This window comes from Mangifera indica, chromosome 8 (genome assembly GCF_011075055.1).
Source record: "Mangifera indica cultivar Alphonso chromosome 8, CATAS_Mindica_2.1, whole genome shotgun sequence".
Classification (NCBI taxonomy): Eukaryota; Viridiplantae; Streptophyta; class Magnoliopsida; order Sapindales; family Anacardiaceae; genus Mangifera; species Mangifera indica.
The window spans coordinates 5,869,262-5,886,040 of NC_058144.1; the positions used below are offsets into that span (position 1 = coordinate 5,869,262).

Consider the following 16,779-nt stretch of genomic DNA (forward strand, 5'->3'; position numbering starts at 1 on the left):
ATATATAGTATGAATGTTAATTAATTAAAGAAATTAAGCTCTGATTGATCAATTGACGAAATTAAACTCTAATGGATTGATTGAGAAAATTATGTTATAATGATGGAGGAAATTATGCTAACATCTTTAACATGTTATTTTTTTAAAAATATATAAGGAATACACACCCTTAACAAAGTAACACTTCGAAATCGTTCAATATTGAAAAATTACTTGGAAATTAAATCAACAAATTTTCATTATTAATTAATTCTAAGCATGTCATTGTCTAGCTCATTGAGTAAAAATCTTTGTTAGAAAGCTCCAGAGCTGGTGCCTGGGCAATTAATTGGATTGACCGATCTTATTTTTGTGATGGCGTCTCTTGATTTATCTGTAAGATTTGTAGAATCACGACAAGGTCTTGTGTATTAAATTTCTCTCAAATATTGCTCCGATATAAATGCCAGAGCCATCCCCATCTTCATGATAGGGCAATTACTGGAATTCTTGAAGGCACTTAAAAGTTTACCAGAATATATCAAACAATTATAAAGTTAGTGTTTGATCTTTTCTTTCTTTTTCTTGTTTCAGGCCATTTCTAATTGATGAACTTGTTCAAAAGAACAGCAAACTTTTCTACTTCGTCTAATTTTTGTCATCCCCTTTAAAAGGTTTCTTTTGGTTGTCCTGAAAAACACTATGTGCCATCACGCTTTTATGATTAAAAACCATTAGATTTGTGCCTATTTTCATATACTTGCTAAAGAAATATCAAATTAACAAAGACAATCAATCATCAAAACATTTTTTGGCTTTAATTAATTAAATTACATCTCGATTAAGAAGATAAAGAAATAATAATCTGCACGTTTTCATAAGTAAGAAAGAAACATGTGTGGAACATGAGGTAATGGGATGTTTTGGTGAAGAGCTCCAATGCCATTGCATTAATGAATATTCTCAAGGGGAAACCCAGCTAATGAAAAGAAGTCGGAGACCATGTAATAATGGAACAAAATCTTGGGACAACGACAAGCTTCGGTACTAATAACATGTCAATTGTCTCTTGTCCTGGATCAAGTAAACTGTTAACGACAGTGAATTTATAGTAGAAAGGAGCAGGAACAGAAACAGGAACATGATTGATTGGAAGGACAAAAGAAGATAACCAAGGTGAATGTAATTAAGCAATGGGTAAAAAAACAATGACATGACAGATGAAGCAAATGGCTCAGCCTCAGCCCTCAGTGTGTCAATGGTGATTAATCATATGAAAAGAGACGACAACAAATGTAGAGACTACCCACCCAGATGCATCAATTTCATCGAAAGCCTGGAGTTGTAGTGTGAGGCCACATCTATATTGTAAGTGTGTTGCGGATAGACATGATAGACTTGCTGGTTCAAACTGCACCCCTACTAATTTCTTTTTCTTTGAATAAAAATAAATAAATAAGACTTCTCTAGTAAAGCAATTCTTCATATAGATGTTGCCAGTCTTTGTTTCTATTTGGTCAGTCTGCCTTGTACCTGAAAATATCTCTTTTTAGGTTTCTTAATTAATAATAATTAGCATATAAAACCAATGCTTTCCTAGAGCAGACAATTTCGAAACCCATGAATGCCTCTATATAGAGAATCATCGGCATACTCCATTGCTCACCGCCCTTGTCCCTTGTTCCCCATCGAAAACTTCAAACATCAAATCATATTACACTAATCTTCCTTTAATATTACTATAACATATTAATTAATTTTCTAAAATATTATGAACTTATTAATCCCCCAGAGATTAATTTATTTGTCTTTAGTACGGTTTTTTCAATCTGCAATTACTCTCTTAGCCTTTTTCGATATCTGATTGTGTTATGCTACCTAAATGAAACGGTGCGTTTCTGACTTTAATATTGTACAATCATAACGCAGTGTTCCTTGAGTTAATAAGATTCAAGTGGAAGAATTATCGAATACACCTCAACTTCTACGCTCAACTCTCTCTCTACCGTCTCTTCTCCTCTAGTTTCTCTCAATTGAAAATTTTGAAGATTTCTGTTTTAATGATAATAAAATTGTGCAAAATATGTATGAGTTCATTTTCTTATCCCCTGAATGAGATGAAGTTGTAAAGTTGTAGCCAACCTAGCAGATTTTATCTTGTATATAAGCATTGTAACCCTAATCTTTGCAATATATATGAAAAATCAGAAGTATTGTTAAGTCAATTTTCCTCTTGTTTTCTTGAGTTTCTTGATCTAATGTTAGAGTTGTTAATTGAAGGATAGATTAGTAGTCAAGTGGTCTCAACATACTTCAAGTACAAACTATTTTAATACATTTAACCCTATAATGAAGCATATAACGATTAGGATATTTTTGAGCTAATTAAGTTGTTCATTAAATAGACATCAAAATGTCGTTTTCAATAGAAACTTGTAAGAGAGAGTGTATATAAGTTAGCTATAAGTGGTTTGTACATAAAACTTTGCCTCATTATATGTGTAAATTGAAGATGGATTTGTATAGGTTAAAACATGTCCTAAGAGCTTGGTATACTAAGTTTAAGAGTACACAACAGATAAAGGTTTTATTAACATTGATTCAGATTCCAGTTTATTTGTGTTAGGAGAGAAAGAAATCAGTATTTTTATCTTGATTTACATGGATAATATCTTATTAATAGAGTTTTGTATATTCAAAACCTAGTCCATATTTGAATTCTAAGTTCTCGTTAAAATATTTAGAAGAACTTAATTTTTTCTTGGTCATAGAGGCCCATAGGACTAACAATGGTTTACATTTGTGTTCATCCAAATATGTAACAAAATTATTGGTAAAAACACAGATGCAGGAGTCCAAACCTTGTAAAACTCCTTTAGCTACTAGCGTCAAGTTATATACAAGAGATAGAGAACCATATGTTGAAGGGAGGAGTGTTATCCCTTGTGAACGGAGGTATGACTTACGGAGGAGTTCTTGTGTAATGTTCTAGGGAGGAGTGTTACTTCTTGTGAATAGCTTATAGTCTTTGGTGAACAGCTGATTTTTTTTTTTTTTTTTTGTGCAAGTTTGCTACTATATAGTATAGTTTCGGCTTGAGGAACGATGTTATACTACATAAATGAACAAGTGTATCTTGATTTTAATGTTGTAAAGTCAAAATGCAATGTTCCTTGGGTTAATGTGATTCAAGTGGGAGGCTTATTGAATATGCCTTACCTTCTACAAAATATCTTCTACTTTATCTTGTTTTACGTTTTCTCTCAACAGAAGAATTTGAAAATTTTTATTTCAATGATAATCAGATGGTGTAAAATGGCTATGAGTTCATTTTTTTATCACCCGATCTAGGATTGAGATGTGGTTGTAAAGTTTTAGCCAACTTGGTAGATTTTATCTTGTATATTAGCATCGTAACCCTAGTCTTTGCATTATTCAATCAATTTTTCTCATGTTTTCTTGGGTTTCTTGATATGATGTTAGAGTTATTAATTTTCATAGATCCTTAAGGTCTTTCACATTACAACTCATTCCTTATTTTTTTAAGAAGAATCAGTTAAATTATACACGGGATTGGAGAAACTCTTTTTCTGCTGTGATTTTACCATCATGTTAGCGAAGAAAAAGAAATTCCAGTTGCTGTCTAATCTTTTAAAATCGATGGCATTATTAAGGCGGTGGTTCAGCCAACTATGGTCAAGACAAATCACATGATGAGTTCATTAATTACAAATTTGGATGTGAGACCATCGGACCCCATTCAGTAATTTATTATCATTGATAAATACTTTGAATGAACCCTGTAGGTAAATTACAGTGGGCAATTAATAATCTTTTGTTTTTTTGTGTTCAATTAATATATAAAAAAATAAAATTATATATAAATAATATGTATAATTTTATTTACAAATAATAACATATTATTATATAATTAGATATTATTCTACAAATAATAACACCTGGATCCGCATAATTTTCTCGGCTAAATTGCAGCCATGGATGATTCTTTCTTGATATGTTCAAACTATAATTGAAAGGGATATTGTTTAAAAGCTAATCATCAATTAAGCCTTATGGCTTATGGCTTGAGCAAAGTTAGTTCAGATAAGCACATGGAGGAACACCCTCGAGAATCTTGCTGGCTTTAAATTCAATATTAAAATCTGTTCATCTTTTGTAATTTAGGATGGCTTTTTCTGTTTCTTCTTTTTGTCGAATAGTGCTGCTCATAAGATAAGTTGGACAGCAATATTAATAGAAAAAATATATATATATTAAATATTCAATTAAAAGACAGAAAGTCATACTAAATCTTTATCAAAGAAGGGCAGCAGCCAATCATCGGTAATGACTTGTGAGGAAAATCTTAACTTTGTTAGGCAGAAAGAAGATAAAATTTAAACAAGTAATGAAGACGAAACGAGAAACATGTTTTTTTTTTTTTTTTTAAATCATCAATTAATATAAATAAATGGAATATAAATCCCCATAATTATGAAGATAAATTTAAAAGTACATAATTTTGTATATATTCTCACGTAATTTATAGAATCCGACAAACCAAATCATGAATAGCAAGTTTAGACTATTTTTTCTCATGTATTATTTATTCTTCTTCTTCTTCATAATATTTGACAATCATACATGGAAAAGTTAGAAGAAAAGGATACTCAAATCTAACCCATACACCATATACAAGGAATTTGAGACAGTAGGGTCAAGTTATTGACGAAGATATGCCGTGTTTTTCAAGTTATAGAGAGAATATAAACTACGTTGACCTGACCTTAACCGAAGTCGTTTTTATTTTTGGGTAAAAAAATTATAATAAAATTTTCTTTTAATATGTCTAGCATTTGATTGGAAATAATAGAATCAACCAAAATTTTATGTTTTTGAATTTTGGATAAAAATAATTCAAAATCTCATGAAGTATTGTATAAAGATTGTGATAGGGTAAAAAGAATATTATTATTCGATTTCTTACTGTTAATATTAAGTCCAAATGGACCTTTCAACACAATGTCTTCATCATCCAATGAACGATACACAAGTTTTCTTCATATTCTTAAATTCTCGACGCCACCTAAAAGAGCATAGAATAAAGCCACTTCATGAAGTGCCTGTGACAAATATGTGCACTTAAATTTATCAAGTCATAGATATATAAATAACTTATTTTATCCAATTTTTCATCACATTTAATGAACGAATTCATGATCCCAATAGTTAAATACTGTGAAGTTCGGCCGGATTGAGACCAGAAATTGGGTATAAACCTGTGCCGACTGTTGACTTTACCGGAAAATCATAAATTATTTAGATCAGTAATGTTTGATATATATATATACATATTATAAAAAATTAAAATTTTGATATATCATATAATATACTATTCGACAATTATGCCTAGAATAGAGAAATGGTAAATGAGAAGTGAAAATGTAGAGAAAAAGCAAAGCACGTTAAGTGGGTTAGGGACCATATGTGTCTATAAATAATTTAGTTATAACATGAATGGTCCGCTCCAAACCTGCCTGCCTTCCTAAATGTAGCCACTTTCTTTCAACTTTATGGCACCAATGTATTGTAAATGAGTAAAGTTCATTTAACTATTAAATTATTTTAATATCTTACTGTTTAGTGTTGGATTGTTATGCTTACACATTTATCAGCACGACCGTACGTTTTCACATGTGTCAAAAGGGTCACCACTTTTTATTTCTCTCCTTTTTCTGGTACTAATTTCTGTGTCTGATTGGTCTTTTGGGTACATCAAGACACCTTAAAGCAACAAACCTAAGATTACTCGCCTTAAAGCAAAGGCCCATTCATTTCTATGGCCATCCTTGACTTGTCCTGTAAAGTGGTAAGTTGCATGAGATGACTGATAGCTACCTGAGAAATAATATATGTACTTATTATTAATGGAAAGTAATTTACAGACACAGTTTGAGTGATAAAGAAGAAAGTTTAGACATAAGAAAATATTGACTTATGTGATGTTTAGATTGTGAGATCAGAGTAATGATTCAACTTTATCCAAGATTTTATTGAAAACATTTTTATGCATTAAGTACTGTCTGTCTCCAGTGGTACACAACCCCAGAGGTGGCCAAATCCCACATGAGGGAAAACAAGTTCCATGAGACTTTCATTTTTTGAAGGCTTAAGGTTTTTTTCCAAGCATGTAGAGCTTTCAAAAGATTTATGATTTTGTTATTGAAAAAATTTATCATCCAAAACAGGCATTACAACTAAAAGATATCAGTTTTTTCTGGTCTCTTCTTTGTTGAAACTCACAGAAACATTTTAGTACTCGTTGGAACATCAAATGGACAGAATTGTACGTCACTGGGCAATGAACACCAGAAACAGGCTGTTCGAATCAAATGCTTCTGTTTAGCTAGGCTCTTCATTGAATTATATAGAGTGTGATGGAGCTTCGTAAATGCTTGATGAATTTCTAATATATCAGAAAGACATTATATGGTTACGAACAAAGCCATGTTTTGGTTAAATGGAGGACTTAAGCTGTCAGAGTTGGGCATTTAAACCCACAAAATAACTAACAAAAATTGCTGAGCAGATTACAGTAGTCAATAATATATATGTACAATATATCTACATTTCTAAAGACAATCAATTACAACATAAATTATATGAAAACTTTAAAAAGGGAAACAAAAAGATGATAAATGACTGCACACATTCGAGGGAACGCTATCAAAAGAAAGAACAAGGAAAATGAACAAATTAGTAGTACACTGCAAATGCATCTAGTCAATAACTATAGAATATATGGGAACAAGGCGCTCCTAAGGGGATCTATCGAGGAAGAGAAAACTATACCAAATAGATACAAAAATTATCCAGAGAAAATAAAGGATTCAATAAATTTATAACTTTTCATGATTTCTTGCCCACGGCCCCTTCCCTTTGATTCCGGAAGTGACTGAGAAGCTGCTGTGCCTGCATGTTATATACAGAAGACCACTGAATCATTTATATCTTAAAGACCACTTAACATTCTAAACAATGGAACACTTCTATTTTAGCAGTTGCCCGTAGGAAAAAAATATAACTAAAAAGCCAAGGCCCTTTTCCAGGTTTCAATTAAAGGGTGAACCACGTACCCACCATTCTTCCAAAGAAAGAGAAAGTTGTGTGACAGTGTGAGAACTAAGTTTCAAAAAGAGAAATAGAAATAGAGCTATATACCTTTTCCTTCGCTCGAGGGGTGCCAGACTGAGATAAGGCAACAAGAGGAGGAACAGCTCCTTCTTGCAATACCAAAGCACAAAACTTGGGACTGTGTAGGCAGAGCTGCAGCAATATGGAGGCTGCATTTTCCTTTCCTCTCTGGGATCCTAATTCAACTACCTCAACCAGATATGGGATGCCACCTGCCCGTGCAATTGCCAACCGCCCTTCATCAACTGTTGATAGATTTGCAAGAAGAGCAACAGCCTTGTCCACCATTCCAGTGTCAGGATCCATCAAGTCAACAAGATGCTTCACAGCCCCCGCTTGAACTATCCTAACCTTGTTCTCATGAAAAATTGACAGGTTAAACAAAGCAGTAGCAGCATCTTTTTTACCTCTTAGAGTTCCAAAACCTAGAAGATCTACCAAAGCTTTGACAGCACCAGAACGACCAATTTTTGCCTTGTACTCTTGTAACACAGAAAGGCTGAACAAAGCTGCAGCAGAATTTTCTTTGGCTGTATCATTTCCTGATCTTAGAACATGAATAAGAGGTTCTATTGCACCTGCTTCCGCAATCATGGCCTTATTGTCTTCATTAATTGATAAATTTAAAAGGGCAGTGACAGCATGCTCTTGGGTTAGCTGTGTTTCTGAGTACAATAGTGAAAGCAATGGTGGGATAGCTCCACAATCACCTATAATGATACGATTCTCCATGTTGTGCTTTGCAAGAAGCCGCAATTCTGCTGCAGCTGTAGTTTGCAAGTCATTTGATCGGCTATTAAGGTCTTCAATCAATTTCTTGACATAAGAGGTGGTCAATTCATGAGAACCTAAGTCAGAACCACTCCTTGTCACTTCTACTTTTGTTTCAGAGTCCTGGTGCTGTTTTTCTGATAAGCAGGGAGAAAATCCTAGTTCCTTATTTGATGGTGAAGCAGCAGGCCGCTCTGATATGATCTCTCCTGAGACCTCACTCAATTTTACATGCTTACTAGATTTCCTTGAAACCTCATTTGATGCTGGAGGCATATATTCAATACTTGAAATGGCACTTGAAGCTGATTCACTCCTGCTATGGACATATGATTGTTCAGGGGATGGGTTGTTAGATTTTTCAGTATATCTACTTTGACATCCATTCGATTCTTCTCCACTTAATCTGGAAGAGACATCAACCTTCAGCTTTACAAACCCGTTTCCAGCATCAAGAGATGTTCTTGATGTGGAATTACTACTGTGTAAAGAACAACGAAAACTATCTGTATGGACTAAATCTTGAGCAGACACATGACCCAATGGAGATAAGACTGAGACAAGATTACCATATTCATAGTAACTGGAAAACCTTATATTGTTTTCCTCACACCAATTTGCTATCATAGCTTTAACAGTGTAATTGGGAATTAGATTTGTGTGTGACAGTATTTGCCGAGTCTTTGGGCAAACAGTCAGCCCTTGATCAAGCCACTTTTGGATAAAGACCCTCTCATAAGTTTGACCAGAAGCCAGGATCACCGGGTCCGACATGAGTTCCAAAGATAAAGGGCAGCGGAAGTACGAAGGAATTGGAACTCCACTTGTTGCTTCAAAGCACACAATTTTAAACATGCGATCACGAACAAGGGAGATGAGATCCACAATTGGGTCAATTTGTTGTAAACCTCCTTTGCTCTGATTTACTTGAGCATTCATCCTCTCCTTTTCCACAGCCACACTTTCTTTCAGGAGTTCCTGGTTTGATTTTAAACTAAGTGATTCAATAATTTTGACAAGGTGATCAGTGCAAGGAAGGATATCATCTTGTTGACCTCTCAGAGCCTCTTTCATATGTTCTGAAATTCTTTCAAGTTTCAAGCAATGTATTTCCTGTACACAGTGCTGCACAATTCACCAGCAATCAGTTTCACTGGTCATGGCTAAGAGGGCAGCAGGCAAGTATGAGAGTGCTAAAGGTTTCAATCAGCAGACTTAAAAGTGAACTAGAAGGGGAAAATGGTTAGAAAAGTATGACCATCTAGATAAGAGCCTCAACAATAAACACGTAGTTACAGAAAAACACTAGTGCAGAAATGAATTTTAGCATTCTACACACCTGAACAACAGATTTAGTTGAACTGGATGGAGATGACTGTGATAGTCTATACAATATGCGACATACTTCAAGTGAAGAACTCTGGATTTTCATTAAGATGGTCTCGCTCTGTAGAACCTGAACACACATATAATGACATATATATGAAAGATTAAAAAAAAAATTAAAGAATAGGCAAAATTAAGTTTGGGATCTATATATTACCCCAAATAAAAAAAGTTTGGGATCTATAATAGGCAAGGCAGTGTTGCCATCGTTGGATTACAAACTTTCTTCTTTTAGCCATTTGAACCCCATAGAAGCTCCACACAATTTCACACATTCATAATTCAGAGTTCTGCAAGAACAATCTAAGGCCAAAATTTTTGAATTTCTACATTTTTCTCTTTTTGGTGGGGTTGAGGCAAGAAAAGTCAACCAATTAATGACTAATACCCCTGCAGTTCATTCTTATAAGAATTTCAGCTGGATCAAGGGGATCCGGCAAACAAAAAGAACTAATAAAGATTACATACACTGCATATCTTGCTCATCTTTGGACTCCACTTCTCCATGAATTCCCGAGCCTCATTAACAGCCATATCTAGTTCTTCACACTCTTTATTTAGGATTTCATCTGAAGGTATTTTGTAATCAACAACTTCATCCAGCAATGGTTTCAAAAGTTTTAACACACCAGCTATATTCTTGTAATCATTTTGAATAGATGGAACTTTTATTGACAGGCAAGAAATAAGATGGATGAATCGAGAAATACTGTTGATAAGACATCTAACAGATATGTCCATTTGACCTGCATTTCATGAAGCATATAACAAAATTAGTTGCATTGAGTAAAACTCCTAAAGCAAAACATTTTTAGAATGCTCTGGCCAAAATAGTTAGTTTCGAGGTACAGTTAACAAAGTTTAATTTTCCGCATACCAACAACAGGTCTGTGATCAGTTACAAAAACTAGACTCAAGTCAGTCAACAGTTCTATAAAACGGTTAACACATGTCAAGCCATGTTTCCATTGCAAATGAGCGTAAAGCATTTAACTCACAACAATCTGAAATATAGTTGCCACTGAAGTCACTACTTGCGCATAAGACAAGACATATATAGAGTTTCTGCAGAATTAAATGATAACCTGCCATATATCACATACAAGTCTTTTTTTTTCCCTTTTTTTGTCAGTAATATAACCAATGACCATGTTGTCTATTCCTTAAATTCAATGCTAGACTTAACTTATGTGAAAGATAACTGACTTTGACCTATTATTCCTTAAAAGCATCTTCTATGAGAAAACGAAAAATAGGCTTTGACAGTTGCCAAGCCTATTCAAAAGCAATAAAATAAAAAATTCCATGGCCGTTTCCATGTTGACTTTCTTGTATTATTTGAGGAAACCCATTTGACAAGATTATTAAAAGGAGTAAGAAACCATCTGAGTTTTCATATTCATAATATGTTGCCTGCACAGGGTTTCTTGATGTTGATTATTTATCACATAGACAAACAACTTATGAATTTATGAGGATTTAAGAAAACGTCCATTGTCCAAATAGAATACTGTGAAAAGGAAATCAAATTAAATCAGAAATTTTTACCTTTTACACTACTTGATAATATAGAAGAGAACTTCCACTGAATTTTAACTCCATCAAATGGATTAACAAATACTAAAAATACTCTATCAAGGAAATTAAATTTCCTGAGATCCAATATTCCATTACTCCTGTTTTCTTCATTTTTCTGAGGGACCAAACAGAAATTAAAGTAATTTTCACACAACCAAACAATTTCCACTCAATTTTATTAAACAACACCACCATCATACAAGCCATGATAATTGAAACAAAATGATCAAAATCATATAACAATTACAAATTAACAAACCCCATGAGTTGAATTAGACAACAAGAAACTAAAAAACCAAAACTTTAAATCCAAACAACAAAAAAAGCAAACCCGAGCTGGTATAATCACCTATTCATGAAAGTCCGATCGAGAACATTGAGAAATGCATATGAAAAAGAGAAAAGGCAAAAACTTTTACAAACAAAAATACAGCTTTGCCTTCATCAAATCATACCTCTGTTGAAGTGGCTTAAGCTGGTGGTGTTAAACCAAAAACATTGGTTTGAGAAACGAACAAAATCTAATCTTTAACGATCATTAGTAACGTAAATAAAAGGTTCCAACCTGATTTCTCACAAAGCTGCATGAGAGAGAGAGAGACAGTATTAATTTGTTGCAAGAACTGTGAATAAAATTGGAAAAACCAAAAAGGAAAAACAGGGGTTGTGAAATAGGTGGGGGCCCATTGTGGTTGCAGATTTGTTGGGTTTTGTCGGGCAAAACAAATCGAGAATCATAATGAACAGTGAAAATAAGAAGGGGGGGTTGAGAAATTACTCAAGGTCTAAATTATCATTAATTAGATTAGTGAAACACAAGCCAGGGCTTTTTTTTAACCGAATGGAATGATATCAAAACAAAACAAGATTTCACAGAAAAGTACCATAATTAGTCCTAGTCTTAATGGTGAATTTTTTTTCAAATGACTAATTTACCTTGAACACAATTATATATGAGCCGAATGCAGTATTAAAAGAAGTAAATTTTATCAAACTCACCTTAAATTAGTCCTAGTCTTAATTGATTGTTGTGAAGACTTTTCCCATTGCCAACTAGAAATGAAAAATATCCCTCTTGTCAGCTTTTCAATTCTAAATTTTCACTTAAAAAATTGGCACTGTTGTCCCAAAACAAATGAAAATGAAAAAAAAAAAAATCCTACAACACTAACAATTCTTTAAAATTGTGGTGGATATGTGGCACTCATATATTTACGTCATGATTCATGATTGATTTTGATTATTATAGCAGCTGTGTTCCAGATTTCATTGCCAATAATCCATTTTGTATTAGAAAGTATATACCTTTGATGCTACCTAATCCCAGTACAGTCAAATGTTTTTATACTATTTTTAAGGATTCCATTGCATGGATTGGATAATGCCATCTTGCAAATAGATGTCATCAACTTATCTTCAATATTAAGGTCAAGCCACTATTATTGCTTTTAAGTTGTAGCAGAAAATTGTAGAGAAATCTATATAATAAATAAATAAAAGAGCAAAAAGGAAAGGACCCACAAGCATAAAATGGCCAAAAACAAAAAACAAGTCATTTTCTTCAAAAAATAATATTTATACTTGTGTGAAGACTTTTTTTTCATGAAATGCAAGATTTCTTGATACCTAAAATTTATTAAGGATTATGAAGCCATGAATGCAGGCTGCAGCTGTTGATCGACATTTCCCTGTCAGAATAACTATAATATTCTTATATTACTTAATCGAAGATTCTTTGTGTCGAGTTTCTTGACGGTTTAGAAAATAACTATGGATTGTACGGATTAAAAAATATCAGTATGCAGACAGATCCCAAATTAAAATTTTTAATTTTCTAGAAGTGGGTTATTCAAGAAAGGATAAAATCTGAAACTTAAGCATGATGTTGCTAATAATTTCGGATGAAATTGGGAAGCTTAAGCTTAAGCGATTCGGGCCCCGGGCCGGGGGTGGGGGGGGGGGGGGTGGGGGCGTGTGGGAGGGAAGTGTGTGGGGGCGGGGGCGGGGCTTTCAAACACTATACCTTCAAAGTAATGTTTGATGAAAGCAACTTCCTTGTTCTTTTTTTTTTTTAACTTCTCTTTGAATGATTCATTGCCAGCTAGCTATTTGAATAAAGTAAACTCAGTAAAGCACCTTATATCATAAGAATGTCTTTACTTTTTGATGCAAGAGTCTGCATGACTCAAAGTTTTTTTGGGTCACCTCTTGAGTAAATGGCCAACGAGAAATGCGATGGCTAAACTAAAGCCACAAGAAATTTGATATGTTTTGTAATTACAAGTAAGCTATCTTATCTAAACATAGCAAATTCTGAATGACGTTCCATTAGATCTATGAATTTTATATTCTTATCTATTTGCTACATAAAGATACCCTTGAACTAAATAATAATCTTAATTAGTGAGGGGTTTGACCTCTGGTCTTGCAACTCCCAGCTCGAATGGGTCAAACAGTAAACAATCTTACACATTTAATGCACAATACCTGCCCTACACGGCAGGTTGCTAGCTTCAAAGGACAGATTTATAAAGGATTCTGGTTCCCCATGTAAGAAATTGGGACGTGGCTTCGGATGAATGAGAGAATCTATAAGCATGGCATGTGCTGGTTTTTAACAATTTGGTATCAAAACATTGGAAGGTAGGGTCATTGATGTTGGAATGGTGGGGTCAGTTCCAAGACTGAAGAGGTAGAGATGCAACTTTACAACAAATACTTAACTGAAAAGATTGCTCCAATTTTTGACCTTAAGAGAATTGGTCCCAAATATTCATTACAAGACACCCACCTGTAGACATCCAACTGGGGAACTCTGTAATTTCCCTATCCATAACACCACTCATGTTTTCAATCTTAGTATCCTAGGCCAACAGATTTTCAATTTTGTCTGTTTATTGATATCTTTATTCAGATTCCAGATCATCGTGAAAGTATTTCAGCGATTCTATCAAGTTGCACTGTACAGGCTCCCTGGAACATGGACATTGTCAGTAACCTTCATGTACCAATGTTTAGTTATCAAACCAAATATGACACAAGACTGAAACTATGAAGCTGAGAGATCTTTTACTTCAATTACAGTCCTATAAATTGCTCAGTACAGGCTTCGGTATTAGAGTTCAAAAGATAAATCCAATCTTTACTTAAAGATCCTTTTATTTTTTGAGTTGCAGTGTTAGACATAACAGACTCGAATAATCTGATTAATCTTCATTCTACAAATAGAGCAAACACCCTTCTTGGACTTGATGTAAAAAACGACATGCAACCGGCCATATGACTACAGGGAATATATGACCTTCTACTGGAGCTTCCTAACATATTACACATGAGGAAGATGTGCCTTCATCTTTCATGTCACCTGTCAGTAAAGGGCCTTCATTTTAAGTCATTTGTTACAGAAGCGCTGCCCTCCATAGTAGGAGTATACAAAGTGCACGGGACGGGACTGCTTTCAACTGATGGATGGTGGATTGGCCCTTCATTTGATAAATCCTTGGGGATGATGGTTGCTTGGATAGAAGGGGCAGTGTTAGTATGGGTTTGGACAACTCGACTTTGTTTACCAGTTGGCTTAGAATCAGGCATATCCCACCCATTGTATTCTTGTTTAGCAGGTTCATGCAGGTTCACGCTGATTGTGAAGCTGAGCCCCAGCCATTGTGTCAGAACTGGTAAGATTGTCCCAACCATTTGTATAAATTGCTTCGGCCTTCTGGTGGCCATTTGCAATTGCTGGTTTTATAGCTTCTGCGGTGGTTTGATGCAGAGTCATTGGAACTGACAGTAGAGGGCTATGAGACAATGTGGAGGGCATAACCTGAAATTGTGGGAATCAACATAGTATGCTAGCTGGTGATTGCAAGACGAGAATCCTGGCTATAGGAAAACATCTTATGCAGTCTATACCTGGAAAATTCCTCCGTATGCATTATATAACCACTGAAGCTGCTGGAAACACCTAGTGAAAAGGTATGACATCAAAGAATAGACCTGATAAAAGTCAGGCTAACAGAAATTTGTTATAATGCCTTATTTGCTCTAAGGCCACATATAATATGGCACCACAATTTTTAACACAATGAGACACCAATTACCATGAATTGAATGCACTTTCAAAGGTTTAGATTAAATCTGCTATGCAAAAGTAATGAACACTGGAATAATGTAGCGTAGGTTAGATACAATTTCAACTAGTCAAAGAACTTTGATCTACTCATTCACAACCAATGCCAAATTTTGTAAAAAAGATGTAGTGCTAATCACCATGTAAGGATAATCCAACTCTCCAGTTACTCTTTCCTAATCGAACTCTCCAGCTGTTGTATCAACTTACAAAGGTGATTGATAAATTAATATGAACTTACTTGTAGATTTGTCAAATATAGCGGGTGCAGGATCCTGTCTATGAAATTTAGGTTTATCAACTTAAGCATTCCAAAGGGTGATGACTGTATGAGGCTGAGCATCCTGTTTGCCATTTAAGAAAGCAATTTGAATGATCAATACAACATGAGTAATTATAGAAACAAAATTAATATAAAAGGTTAGGCAATAAAACACTATTCAAATGGTTCAGACATGAATAACCGTTATCAAGCACACCTCAGTCGTACGTATGGCAATTGTATGCCCCTTAATTCTAGCAATATCAAGTGAAGTATGACGATCATCATTTCTCACAAGAGCATTGGGTGAAAAATAGCAAAAACACTAAAAACTATCACACTTCATTTCTGCAGATAGAAACAAAGCTCATGGCTTCACATTACTCAAGATTATCATCATCATCATCATCATCATTATTATCTCTTTAATTTTGCAAATTGCTTTATGCAAATCAATAATTAAGTTACAGTCCGATGTCCATCGGAGCAACAGAATCTTAAAACCATTATAAACAGATAAACAAAACAGACCTCGGTGAGAGAGAAGTGACCTAACAGTTGGCTCCAATCCCCTTTTGGTAGCATGATGCTCTGGAAACTAATGAATCAGCTTCATTAGAAGGTAGAATTCAGCTCTTACACAATATTCATCGCTTGGTAACTAACAGTAACAAATAGAAACTTCACCAGCACGGTAAGCGTTGACACTGGCACCAAGTTCAATAAGAGTTTTTGCAATATTGATAAGGCCAGAGTCCATGCATGCCGCAACCAGTGGGGTCTTGCCTTCTCTGTCAACCCACTGCACTAAACCCACAACCCCAGATTACACTTAAAATAAATTATGACAGTTGAAAGATTATTCGTAAGTTAGTTACTTTACCTCAAGATTGGCGCCTTGGAGATGGAGGGCTTTGCTGGTACTGACACATTGAAAGAGGAGTTCGTCTTTGGATTTATTTGACGAAGTTGGTGGTGGGTCATTGAATTCAGACCTTGCTCCACAAGGTTTATTAAAATAAGTTGATAAGAGTTCTGACGGGCTCTGAAAGAAAGCAAAGCAGCTAAAAGATGGGTGTTTGTGTCCGTGAATTGCTTCTTCAAGTTAAACCGAATGAGAGATCAGGAATGGAATAGAGATTTTGTCCGGCTTTGGGATTGTCATAGGTGTGAGTGATGCGCACAAATAAAGTTGACATTTTTTACCAATCATATCATTTTTATTTATATGGACCAAAGCTTTACAAATTTCATATATAAAACTGGCAGATCAGTGTTATATGTGCCAAATTTAGAAAAGTGAGAGATGACAATTTACTTGTGAACTGAATTCCACAGTTTTCATACATGCCTTTGACGTCCAGCAATACCTCTGCATCAATGGTTTTTTCCTTTTAAGAACAATTCAACTGCGATTTATTTCCTTTTTTCTTAATCTTTTGTACAGCAAAAGAAACAAGAAATCCACGAGCTTATTTCT

At 34.4% G+C, this 16,779-nt stretch overlaps 2 protein-coding genes across 5 annotated transcripts; both read right to left on the reverse strand.

The window, feature by feature from the left end:
• Positions 1–6,561: 6,561 nt before the first annotated feature.
• On the reverse strand, positions 6,562–11,615 carry LOC123224121 (U-box domain-containing protein 3-like). 3 transcript variants are annotated; one of them, XM_044647655.1, is made up of 5 exons: positions 11,474–11,615; positions 9,799–10,076; positions 9,284–9,400; positions 7,201–9,069; positions 6,562–6,951 (listed from the first exon to the last, which is right to left on the reverse strand). In XM_044647655.1, the coding sequence occupies exons 1-5, from the start codon at positions 11,493–11,495 to the stop codon at positions 6,889–6,891; spliced, it is 2,349 nt and encodes a 782-aa protein (XP_044503590.1). In that variant the 5' UTR covers positions 11,496–11,615; the 3' UTR covers positions 6,562–6,888. The 3 variants fall into 3 exon arrangements, with proteins under 3 accessions (XP_044503590.1, XP_044503591.1, XP_044503592.1); XM_044647656.1 differs by having other exon boundaries at positions 11,364–11,605; XM_044647657.1 differs by lacking the exon at positions 11,474–11,615 and having other exon boundaries at positions 9,488–9,928.
• Positions 11,616–13,631: 2,016 nt separating this feature from the next.
• On the reverse strand, positions 13,632–16,663 carry LOC123224075. 2 transcript variants are annotated; one of them, XM_044647594.1, is made up of 4 exons: positions 16,183–16,663; positions 15,987–16,101; positions 15,831–15,897; positions 13,632–15,381 (listed from the first exon to the last, which is right to left on the reverse strand). In XM_044647594.1, the coding sequence occupies exons 1-4, from the start codon at positions 16,281–16,283 to the stop codon at positions 15,335–15,337; spliced, it is 330 nt and encodes a 109-aa protein (XP_044503529.1). In that variant the 5' UTR covers positions 16,284–16,663; the 3' UTR covers positions 13,632–15,334. The 2 variants fall into 2 exon arrangements, with proteins under 2 accessions (XP_044503529.1, XP_044503528.1); XM_044647593.1 differs by lacking the exons at positions 15,831–15,897; positions 15,987–16,101; positions 16,183–16,663 and adding an exon at positions 15,517–15,819 and having other exon boundaries at positions 13,632–14,731; positions 14,821–14,904; positions 15,279–15,381.
• Between the last annotated feature and the right edge of the window lie 116 nt (positions 16,664–16,779).

Excerpts from the sequence above, each read along its gene's own strand:
- LOC123224075 (XM_044647593.1), bottom strand. The coding sequence starts at position 15,587 with ATGATGATCGTCATACTTCACTTGATATTGCTAGAATTAAGGGGCATA. Across the intron at positions 14,905-15,278 it reads TATATTTGACAAATCTACAA|GTCTATTCTTTGATGTCATA; the intron begins GTAAGTTCATAT and ends GACTTTTATCAG. Across the intron at positions 14,732-14,820 it reads CATACGGAGGAATTTTCCAG|GTTATGCCCTCCACATTGTC; the intron begins GTATAGACTGCA and ends CCACAATTTCAG.
- LOC123224121 (XM_044647655.1), bottom strand. The coding sequence starts at position 11,495 with ATGCAGCTTTGTGAGAAATCAG. Across the intron at positions 10,077-11,473 it reads GCAGCTTTGTGAGAAATCAG|GTCAAATGGACATATCTGTT; the intron begins GTTGGAACCTTT and ends CATGAAATGCAG. Across the intron at positions 9,401-9,798 it reads AGATGAGCAAGATATGCAGT|GTTCTACAGAGCGAGACCAT; the intron begins GTATGTAATCTT and ends ATGTGTGTTCAG.